At 36.6% G+C, this 12,683-nt stretch overlaps 1 protein-coding gene across 1 annotated transcript in view; it reads right to left on the bottom strand.

Annotated features, from left to right (window-relative positions):
* CEP192 (centrosomal protein 192) overlaps window positions 1-12,683 on the bottom strand; it is a 129,263-nt gene that overhangs the window by 71,664 nt on the left and 44,916 nt on the right. Inside the window, 4 exon segments of the mRNA XM_058277264.2 lie at window positions 1,346-1,458; window positions 2,357-2,480; window positions 4,158-4,364; window positions 4,895-4,959. Coding sequence (XP_058133247.1) covers window positions 1,346-1,458; window positions 2,357-2,480; window positions 4,158-4,364; window positions 4,895-4,959 — 509 coding nt within the window.

The raw sequence follows: 12,683 nt of genomic DNA on the forward strand, positions 1-12,683 counted from the left end.
CAAGCATAGTCACACAGTGCTAGAAATAAAAAAACACAACAAAAAAAACCCCACAGTGCTAGAAGGAATCTAAGTTGGTACAACCATTGCAGAAAACCTTATGCCAAATCTACTAAAGATGAAGGTCTGCAAACCTATGGTTCAGCAACTACTCTTCAGTATCTACCCCTGATGAGTGTGTGCACACTGTCAACAACACAGGTACCAGGATGTTCACAGAGCATTATTTTTTATAACTGCACAACAGTGGAAATATCCAAAACATCCATCAACAGTAGAACAGACTTACAAAACGCTGAATATTCATATAATAGAATACAGTGCAGTAAGGAAAATAAAATTCTATTATATTCAATAATACAGCTGACTCTCATAAGTATTAAGTAAAAGAAATTTTAAAGAGAATATATACTTCCTCATTTCTTTTGCATAAAGTTTAAAAATAGGTGAAGTTAATATAGTGTTAGAAATCACAGCACTAAGAGAGGGGTAAATGTTCTCTTCCTTGACTGGGTTATACATGGGAGTACAATTTATGATAATCCAATGAGATGTAAGTTTGTTTTATAAATTTTTTTTAAGGTACTGAGGTCAGGCACTTAGCCCAGCTTGCATATGGGAAGCTGGTGCTCAACCACTGAGCCACATTGGCTCCTGAGTTGGTTTTTTTCTTTTGTTTGCTTTTTGTTTTTTTAGGAGGCACCGGAGATAGAACCCTGGACCCCCCATGTGGGAAGGTCCACATCCGCTTCCCTAAATTCTTTTATATGTATATAATTCATCAATGAAAATGTTTTCCTAAAAATGTAAATAAATAAATCCCCCCAAAATTGTAAGGACTCTTGTAATAAATTGAAACAAACAAACAAACAAAAAGAAGAAGAAAAGTTAAATTGTATACTGGGGAGCAGATGTGGCTCAGGCAGTTGGGTGCCTGCCACCCACATGGGAGGTCCAGGGTTTGGTTTCTGGTGCCTCCTAAAGAAGACAAACAAACAAGCAGACATCAAGCCAAAACAATGAGCAAGACAACAAGCAGACAAAAAGCAAAAACAAAAGCAAACAAAAAAAGAGCAGGGAGCAGATGTGGCTCAAGCAGTTGGGTGTCTGCCTCCCACACAGAAGGTGGTCCCAAGTTCAGTTCCTGGTGACACCTAAAGAAGAAATGAACAGACAACAAGCAAAAACAATGAGCAAACAGAGGGGGGAGCCATCTTGGGGCAGGGTGGAGGGAGTATTAAAAAAACTGCATACTGTACATATTTTTCACACATGGCCCTGTCTTGACCTTATAAAAGAACTGACAACTTAATTTTAGCTTTCCTTCATGAAAGGCATAAAATACCTCTATTTTACATTTATCAGCAATTAACGTCTCATCAGTACTCTCTGGTCCTTCGAACTTAAGTGTAACTGATCCTTCACTGAGTTGTGTCTTTGATTGTTCATTAAAATCTCCTATAAGAAAACACAGGATATTCAACTTACAAATATGCACTATCTCACAGAAACTGGATAAGGTACAGTCAAAATGAATAATTACCAGGGAAAAAACCTTTTTACCCCATATATCGTTAATCAGGCTCACAAAATTTGTTTTAAAAGTACAGTGACCAGCACAGATGAAAAAAGCATTGTTAATAACTTGGCTTAACTGTATCAAGTCTGAACTTTGAAGGAAGATTGTGGATTTTAATCTCTTCCTTACAAACACTCACTTAGACTCAATATTTTTCAGCTTTAAACATTTCACATATATAAATAAGTTGTGTTCAAAAGCAAGTTACTTCTTTACAGCAATTGAAAATCAACTCCCTATATAGAGACAAATTATTCCATCTCCTTTATTGGATTACAGCCTCTTTAAGGAATTAAGCATATTTTTGACAAATTTAAATGATATGTAACAATAGGCACTATACTAGCAAAAAGTAGCTGTTCAGTAATTTTGTACTGAGCAAGAAAATTTCATTTTAAATGTCAGATTTTTAAAATAAATATTATCATATGAAGACTATCATAGCCTAAATCTCAAAATCTCTTTAAAAGTCCACCTAAATCAGAGATTATTTATAATTCCTTTATTCATTAGTTGGTTAGGCCAAAGTAAAATAGTCCATTTTAACAAATTAATTCATTTACTTTGGTTTTTACAAAAGGATTTAGGTAGATTTTGTCTGACTTATTTCCACTTTAGAATGAGAAGTGGTTATATATGAATCAAATCTATAACATTGAAAAAATTAAAAGTAGTATGGACATTTTCACTCATAAAGGTCATGATCAAGCAACCACTGTTACAGACTTAAAAAAAAAAAAAAGAGGTTCATAAAAGTTCCTTTATTTAATCCATTACCTGAAAATAGATCATGGTTAAGATGAGACATTTCTTTTTCTAAATTGCTGGACACATCAGATTTTCTTATTAAAGCAACAGGTTCTCTCTTCTCTGGTGATCTAATAAAACAACCAAATGACGGCTACAAAATAATTAAACATGTAAATTATTTCCTTAATTTACAATTGTTTTTGAGAAATTCAAGACTATTTTTTCTTAATTCCAGTAACCTATCTAATTGGCTTCAACATACTAAATAAATCTGCTCTTTCCACTTAATCTTAAATTACTGAGAATGAATTTAAATAGTGAAGACAGTACCATTTATTCTGCTAACTATTTTGATCACTGTAATACTTTCAAATAGCATGCCCATGTAAGGATTTCAAATCAAAACAACCAAAAATGACACTTTATTCCTTCAACAATTACCACGTACCTACCATGTATCAGGAACTGTCCTATCCTCAGTGACATATCATGGAGGGAAAAGGGTAAAATTGCAGCCTTCTAAGGATTTACAGTATAAGGTTACTTTATTTTTTGGAATAAATGTCTTAAAAGTCTGTATTAACATTAGTGAAACTAGCAAGATGGCAGAGGAGGCAGCCCCAAGCTCCAGAACTCCCACAGAAACAGCAAAAAAACAAGCAGAGAGGTGACAACAGCAGGATGGTAGAGTAAGACACCCTGGCAAATAGCCTCTCTGAGAAACAGTGGAAAATGGGCAGAATCTGTGACAATCAACTTTTCCAAAACTCTAGACAATGCTTAAAGACCAGAGAAGACCTTCCCAGCACTGAATGGGGAGAAAAACCCACTAAACGTGATATGACACGTGCACTTGGCCAGGCCCCTCTCCCTAGCCCCATCGCAGGTCACACCATGGGCCACACGGCTTTCAGTGTTCCCTGAGCATGCCCAGGGACCTTCATCCAGGCTCCCAGCATCGACGGTGGCAGGCTGCTGCACCAGGAGATGGGCCTAGACAGCACCACAAAGAAACTCCCTGGTTCTAATCACTTCTCCCCAGTTCATTTTAGATAAAACTCAACTCCTACAAGGACCCCTCATGATCTGGCCCATCTACTGCTAAAATTATCCCTCATCGCCACCACCCCCTTTTCCTTCCCTATTTGCTCTTTTTGCCTGCTTTCTGCTCCTCCCATATGTCAATCTAGTTTCTAGCTCCAGCCCTTCCCAAATCCTGTTCCCCTTTGCTGGGAACACTTTTTCTCCAGATCTTTGGGTGGTGCCTCCTCCTTATCAATCAATATCTCATCAATCAGTTCAAATCTTATCAATCCATTTCAAACAATATCACCTCAGATGTCACTCTGACCACCACAACTAAAGCAGCTCTTTCTCATTCTCCATAGCATTCATCACTATTGAACCATTAACATTTTTAAAATTTTTATATGCATTACATTTTATTAAACCAAAATACTCCTATATTTCAAGATATCTTTTTAAGACAATAGGTTAAAAAAATTAATGTTAGAATTCTTCCTGCCAACCAATGATATAAAAATAACAATAGCAACTAACAGATATTAAGTACTTACCATGCATTGGGCACCATGGCATGTGATTATTACAAAACCCCACAAAATAGCATCTCATTTTAGAAACGTGGAAATTAAGGCATACAAGAGTTTTTTAAAAACTGTCCATTTTCATAGAACTAGTTAAAAGGTTCTAACTAGAACTGGAATTAGGGTCTGACAGACCATAAAACCTAAGCTTTTACCCTTATACCATCATGCCCCTAATTCCCTACTTTTAAAGAAACACTTCTGGTACATCACATACTTACTCTTTTCACAGTGTTATCACCACCAAGGCAACCGAGAGCTTCAGATCTCTGAGCAAAGAACTCTCCTAAAGACAGACGTAAATAACTGGCATCATTTTTGTCCAAATCTGATGTGCTATGTGATTTCCTTAGATTGTAATTAATTGGAAGTCCCCAGGATGTATCCCCAAGTGCAACCGAGGTGTTCTGGTCATCAATGTTTTCTTCCTAGGAAAAAAGAAAATTATTGTTTAGTTCACCACCCGCCCCAGAGAGGGGAGCCTTCTTTCTGTGTTCTTCTAATTTGTAAAATTAATTTTGTTTTAATTAGTTTTTTAGAAGTTAGCTGAATTTAAGCTTAAGCAGCTAAAGGTAGTAACATTCAGAAGAGAAATTCATTTTTGAATGCTTAAGAATTGTCTTAATATACTATTAAATAAAAAATGTCACTAAAATAAACCCTTAAAAGGGTATATTTTCACCAAAACTAATTAGGGTTACTTTATTTTAAAACATCGTTAAAGACTATGGCAATATCAAAAAGCCCTTTAAAGCTACTTTGAGTGAATTAAAGACATATTTCAGTATGCCAGAATTTTTAAACGAACAGAATAAGAAGGAAAAAGCAGAAATTGTCTTAACATGAGAAAACTAAGAAATAATTCTATACGCATTACATTTGTTCAGAAAGAAATCAACAGTTTGCCTAAAGTTAATAGAAATGTTTTAAGCATAGATTAATGCAAATAATTACAAACCTGCATAAACTGATGCTCTTTATTAAATTCTTCTTCATCTTGCGCAATCATAGCCAATGCTTCAGCTTAAAAAAGAAAAAGTTTATATAATTATATTATACTAATGTCTAATTGAACACTAATAATTTTGCTAGATAAGAAAATAAAATACTAAGGAAATAAAATTGAGGAAAGTATGTGAAAGTTTCCACTCACATAACTGATGCATTTATACTGTTAAATACTTAAGTCTGTGGTTGTCCTATTGTGACTGATTTTATCACTTACTAACTTGCCCTAATGTGCTAAAGGGACTTTACAACATAAGCTTTATTGTTTTAAAAGATCCTAATTAATTTTAGTTTTGAAGAGTCTGGCATATTTCAGTTAAGATACTCACTACCCCTGGAATTTCATCTCGAACAATCAGACTGATCAAGTCTCCCCATAAGCACTTGATGAAAATGCTTGCTACAGCGTAGCAACTATCCCAATCTGTCTAAGAGTATCCCAACGCTAGAAATAAAAGTCCCACATCCCAGGAAATCCCATAGTCTAGGCAAACAGTTCACCTGGGGAAATGACTATCAGCATGCTCACTCTAGTCCCAAAGTCTCTAGGGCAAAGACCACAAACTAAAGTGCCTCTGGAGCTAGAGATAAATGAGCAGAGCACCAGGTGTAAGTAACAGGGAGTGATGGGGACAGTGGCAATCTAGATAGCACAGACCATTCTTAAAGCTCGAGAACTAAAAAGAATTGTGAACATGCTAGGTAAATCAGAAAGTCTGCCTGCTGTCCACACTAGACCTTTGCCTGGCACTTCATGACAGTAGCAGCAAAGGGAGCAACCAGCGGCAAACAGAAGGGGCAGCCCAGTACACAGTCCCAGTGAGAAACATGTTCCGCACTCCCAGAGGCTAGTCAGATACAAAGTGCCTTTTGGACATCCAGACGGTGCCACATTAACAACCCGAGAGAAAAAATGAGAATGGCTACAGGACAAGAGTTCCAGTTCAGAAAAGCCAACATTTAGGATTAGCTCAGGATTCCTATCAGAATAGTGTGACTTATTGCTTCATGGACAAATCTTTCTTAAACACATTCTTAATCTGGAGGTCAACAAATGAACATGAGGAGAACCATGTAACCCTTTAGATTATATGAAAAATAATATATTTCACATAAATGTCTTACCAGGAAGATTCTGAGGGATCTGTGACTCAAAGAAGGTTAAAAACGATTTTTTGAGGGAAGCAGACAAGGCTCAACTAATAGAGTGTCTGTTTACCACATGGAGGGTCCAGGGTTCGATCCCCAGGGTCTCCTGACCTGTGTGGTAAGCTGGCCCACACACAGTGCTGCTGCATGCAAGGAATGCCATGCCACACAGGGTTGCCCCCGCGTAGGGGTGCTCCATGAGCAAAGAGTGCACCCCTTAAGGAGAGCCACGCTGCATGGAAAAGGTGCAGCCCACCCAGGAGTGGTGCCGCACACACAGAGAGCTGACACTGCAAGATGATGCAACAAAAAGAGACACAGTTTCCCAGTGCTGCCGGATAATTCAAGTGGGTACAGAAGAACACACAGTGAATGGACTAAGAGAGCAGACAACAGTGGGGAAGGGGAGAGAAATAAATAAAATACATCTTAAAAAAAAAAAACTACTGTTTGAATGTAAAAGTATTAACCAATCAAATAATCTAATAGCCAAGATAGCAGAAGGAGGAACTCACCCCATGAGAAGGTAGCCCAGAGAAAACTTAATTATAATGAGGTTAAAAGTTTTGACTCATTGAGATGACTTAAAATACTATAAAAAGGACCTCATTTTCCATGATCAATATATTCCAATACCCTTAACATAAAATTGAAAACTGTGAATAGCAAACCCCATTATTTAGTATTTCTTATATGAACATTTTTATGAGATAAACTCAAGTAAAAATAAGAAAACAAAATTAATCACAGAAATAATTTTTAAAAATTTTAAATGTCTTTATTTTTTCCAATTACCAATCATGTATACATGAATTCATTTGTGTTGAGTTCATGTAAAACAAGATCTTATTTTACTTACATATTGCTCAATGGGTATATACCTAGTAGTGTATTGCCAGGTCAAGTGGCTAATCTATAGTCAACTTCTTTAGGAACTGCCACACAGTCCTCCACAGTAGCTGTGCAATTCTACATTATCACCAACAGAGAATAAACATTCCTATCTCTCCAAATCCTCTCCAACAGTTACAGTTTTCTGTCTTTTTAATAGTGGCCATTCCACTCATTGATTAGTGGAATAGAAATGAGAATCCAGAAATAAACCCTCATCCATACAGTACACTGTTTTTTTTTTTTAACAAACCTACCAAGTTAATGCTAAGGGGACAAAACAGTCTCTTCAACAAATGGTGCAGGGACAACTGGACAGCTGTAACCAAAAGAATGGAAGAGGACCCCTATCTCACTCCCTATACAAGAATCAACTCAAAATGGATTGAAGACCTAAATATAAAAGCCAGGACCATAAAACTACTATAAGAAAATGCAGGGAAATATCTTCAAGATCTTGTAATAGGTGGTAGTTTCTTGGACCTTACACCCAAAGCATGTGCAACAAGAGAAAAAAATAGGTAAATGGGACCTCCTCAAAATTAAACACTTTTACACTTCACAGGACTTTGTCAAAAGGGTGAAAAGGCAGCCAATTCAATAGGAGAAAATATTTGGAAATCACATATCCAATAAGGTTTTTTCATTTGTTTGCCTGTTGTTTGATTTTAAGGGGCACAGGGGCTGAACCCGGGACCACCCATGTGGGAAGCAGGCACTCAACTTGTTGAGCCACATCTGTCCCCCTGTGGGGGATTGAACTGGGACCTCCTACATGGGAAGCAGGCGCTCAAACACTGAGCTACACCTACTCCAACTTTGTATGTCTTTTGATTTTTTTTAACTAGGTATTGAAATGTAATATATCAACATACCTTTCTGAATTTTGAACTGATAAAGGAAAAATCAAGTTGAAAAAATAATGAAAAATTTTCCTGAGTAACATCCTTGTGGTTAGGGAACAATAGCCAGGTTGCAAGGGATGAACAGCATGGGAGGTGAGAAAAAGGAGATAGTAAGTATGGAAAACTAGCAAAAAAGTTTGATGGAAGGTGTGGCAATTTGGCATTGTTAATGAATTCCAAAAATAGATACTGGATTATGTTTGTAAACTGGTCTACACCTGGGTGTGATTAAATTACGATTAGGGCTCTGATTGGGCCAAGTCAGTAGGACGCTGAGTCCCCACCCCTTGGTGGGCAGGGACTCACAGAGAAAACTACACAGCAGAGAAGGAAGTTGGTGTTTTGATCCTAGAGCCCAGGAAGTAAATATGCAGAAGCAGATGTGTGAGGAAAGAGAGAACGTTCCATTAGACACGGCAGAGGCCCCAGGAAGAAAGATGAGCCATTCACCTAAGAGTTTACAGCTGACCTTGTGGAAAAGAAGAGAGCAGTTGAGCCCAGAGAGAATCAAATCCTGGGGAGAAAGCCAAAGCCTAGAGAGCCAACAGTCTACAGCTGACCGTGTCAGCTCAGAGCAGCTGAGCCTGGAGAGAACTGAGCCCCGGGAGAGAGGGGAGACTAATTTGTGTCTACAGCTGATACTGGAAGAAGCTGGGACCATGGAGCCAGAAGAGGAAGAGGAAGGCTGAACATCAGCATCATCTTGCCCCAACACATGGCAGCAGGCTTTAGTTAGGGAAGTACCTTAAGCTTTATGGCCTGAACTGTGAGCTTCTACCCCAAATTAATACTCCTCATAAAGCCAACAGATTTCCAGTATTTTGCATCAGCACCCCTTTTGGCTAATACAGAAGGTGAGAGAGGATGGGAGCTGGAAAGGGTGACCTAGGTCAACAGTTATCTGGTGGGTGTGAGAGGGCATTAATGAAACTGGAGTGTTTTTCTAGCAGGAAGAGTTTTGAAAATGTGAGAGGAGATATTAAGAACAGGAAATTTGAACAAAGAGCATAATTTTATAATGAAAACTTAACCTTTCTTTAGAAACTTTAAGAGATAACATCCCTTCTTTCCATTTCTGCTTTCCCTTTTTCTGATATAGCTGAGATATTATATTCTTCATACGGCAAAGATATGTAAAACATTGGGGAATAAAACATAAGGTTCTGGGGAGCAGATGTGGTTCAAGCACTTGAGTGCCTGCTTCCCACATGGGAAGACCCAGGTTCAGTCCCCGGTGCCTCCTAGAAACAAACAAACAAACAAAAAAAAACAAGCAAACAAACGAAAAAACCAACTCAGGGGAACCGATGTGGCTCAACGTGTCAATTTCCTACATATGAGGTACCAGGTTCCCCAGCCCAGTACCTCAAAACAAACAAACATAAGGTTGTCTCTCAAAATTTAAACACTGAAGCATTCAGGTGATATTTGAGAGTGCTAATTTTTTAGGTTCAACAAAGCATTAATCCTACATTCTTATAAAAATGACATTATTTAGTCAATCTGTGACATTTCTGATACACATACAAGGTAACAATATTGTAGCCATTTCTTTCATTGGTCTCAAACTTCAAGGAACAAGTATTCAGAAATAAAGTGTTTTACAAATTATTGTAAATTATAACAAAATTTGCAATTTTAACCATTTTTAAGTCTACAATTCAGTGGTATTAATTACATTCACACTACTGTGAACTATGACACTTTTTCCAAAATTTGTGAGCACGTAAAGAGAAACACTGTACTCATTAAGCAATAAGAACTTCCAGGAAGATAGTGGATTACAGCGAGATGTAATCTCTTTTCTCCCAGAAAAATAGAGGACAGGCAGAAACAGCCTGCGAAAAAATGTTGTAGGGTTTAGGAAACCAAGGGAAGGCTGGACACCATCCAGAAGAGACAGAAGAGGGGCACAGAAAAAGAATTTTTTTTTCCACCAGTTTTATTGAGATATATTCACATACTACACAATCTATCCAAAGTGTACAATAATGCTTTTGGTATAATCACAATGTTATGCATTCATCCCCACAAAATTTTTTAGAACAATTTCATTACTCCAAAAAGAAAAACTCCACACCCTTAGCAGTCATCTCTTAATCCCTCTATCCTTCTACAGCACTATATAATCACTAATCTAATAACATCTTTATATTTACATGTGATACAACTGGAATATAAAATAGTATTTTGTGTCTGATTTTTTTCACTTAGCATTTTCTGCCTGATATTAACATCTTGTAATATTAACATACACAACACTTGTTCAGTTTCTAAGCAAAATAGTCCTATATATGCATTACACATATTCATATTTTACATGAGGTTTTACTACACTATACAGTTCCACATTACATTTTTTAGCATTCCTATTAGTAATATACATGACCTTAGTCTTTCCTTTTTTTTAAAGATTTATTTCTCTCCCCTCCCCCCCAAACCCCAGTTGTCTGTTCTCTGTCTATTTGCTGCATCTTGTTTCTTCGTCCGCTTCTGTTGTTGTCAGAGGCACGGAAATCTGTGTTTCTTTTTGTTGCATCATCTTGTATCAGCTCTCCATGTGGGTTTGAACTGCGGGCTTCCCATGTGGTAGACGGACACCCTAACCACTGGGCCAAGTCCGTTTCCCATAGTCTTTCCCTTTCAACCAATGTCATACCCATATAAGAGGACTACTTACAAATAGGTTGTGCTTTCACCTTTTCTATTCATTTCCAAAGTTTTACAGACAATCTTTTTACCATTTCTGCACAAGTTAACCCTTGGCTTTCCATTCTCTAATCTCTATTTTCCTGTGACCCATTTTCTAACTATTAATCCCCATGAGTTTACACAATATATTCAATTCATAATAGTGTAATCACACAGTATTTGTTTTTGTGTCTGGCTTGTTTCACTCAATATAATGTCCTCCAGGTTCATCCATGTTGTCATATGCTTTATGACTTCATTTCTTCTTACAGCTGCGTAATATCCCATCATGTATAACCACCACAGTTTATCCATTCATCAGTTGATAGACACCTGGGTTGATTCCATTTTCTGGCAACCATGAATAATGCTGCTATGAACATCAGTGTGTAGATGGCTGTTCATGTCACTACTCTCAGTTTTTCTGGTTATATGCCCAGTAATGGTGCTGCTGAATCATGTGGCAAATCTATATTTAACTTCTTTAGAACTGCCAAACAGTCCTCCACAGTGGCTGTACCATTCTACATTTCTACCAACAGTGAATACGTATTCTTTTTCTCTAAATTCTCTCCAACAATTGTGGTTTCCTGTCTTTTTAACAGTGGCCACTGTAATAGGTGTGAAATGATATCTCACTGTAGCTTTGATTTGCATTTCCCTAATCACTAGTGATGTTGAACATTTTTTTCATGTTTTTTTTTTTGCCATTTGTATTTCTTCTTTGGACCAATGCCTAATAAAGTCTTTTGCCCATATTTTAATTGGGTCTTTGTCTTTTTATTGTTGAATTGTAGCATTTATTTATATATCATGGGTATTAAATCTTTATCAGTTGTGTGATTTCCAAATATTCTCTCCCATTAAGCTGCCTGCCTTTTTACTCGGCAAAATCCTTTGAGTTGCAAAAGTGTTTAATTTTGAGGCCACACCATTTATCTGTTTTTTCTTTGGCTGTTTGTCTTTGGTTTAAGATTTAAGAAACTACCACCTACCACAAGATCTTTAAGATGTTTCCCTACATTTGTGTTTGTTAATCATTGCATTTTATATTCCTGTTACATCCCTCTTATTTCACTGACAGTTTCTTCAGGGCTGGAAAAATGCAGGGTATATAAATTTGTATGTTTCTTGATACCAATACAATTTTATTACAAAACTTTTAGCTTGTTGCTAATTAAATAACTGAAAAATGCTGATTTAATCTGCATTTCTTTTCATGGGTGAGATTGAATATTTTTTCATATATCAAAGAACCATTATTATTTTCTTTTCTATAAATTTACATCCTTTGTCCAATTCTATATTGGGTAGTTGTTCTTTATGTTGCTGATCACTGGAACTGCTTGCATATTAAGGAAATGAGTCCCTGATGTGTAATATGAGTTGCAAACATTTTTGTGTGCTAATATCAAAAATAAACCCCAATAAGTAAAAAATCCAAGTTATAAAATGCTCAACAGTGTTACAAGGAGTAATTTAATACAGTTAATGATCACCAACGTCCAGGAAAAGATTCTGAATTGGTGTCAGGATCCTGTAAGGTATAAATTAGATTTGATGTAATTAGTGTACAAATCATTATTTTACTGTATTTTAAACATTTGAAGAGAATTAGTCTAGAACTATATGTGGCACTTCTTGGTAAAATATATTTACTTAAAATGATAATGTGACACTTTTGGCAGATCCAGTCTTTAAGCACAATTAGCTAGCAAATTTCCCTGTTCCTTATTCTGTTGGATAAATAGATGACAGCACAAAGGAACAAATTTAAAGCTGACATTACATATGTATTAACTGAGTGTAATGCTTGAGAGGCAAATTTCATATTTTGCTAAATATTTTCGTCTTTTTTTTTTTTTACAAATACACATTCCACTTTCGCCTCCTCTTACATCCCACCCCCAGAACCCATAACAACCTCTAATTTGCTTTCTAACTCTGTGAACTTGCTATTTCTAGTCTTCTACTGTAGTATATCATATCATTTGTCCTTCTGCATCTTGTTTATTTCACTGAGCATAATGTGTTTGAGGTTCTTCCATATTGCAGCATGAACTTCGTTTTAGCTTATGATCATATAATATTCCATTGTATGTA

This window comes from Dasypus novemcinctus, chromosome 16 (assembly GCF_030445035.2).
Source record: "Dasypus novemcinctus isolate mDasNov1 chromosome 16, mDasNov1.1.hap2, whole genome shotgun sequence".
Taxonomy (NCBI): domain Eukaryota; kingdom Metazoa; phylum Chordata; class Mammalia; order Cingulata; family Dasypodidae; genus Dasypus; species Dasypus novemcinctus.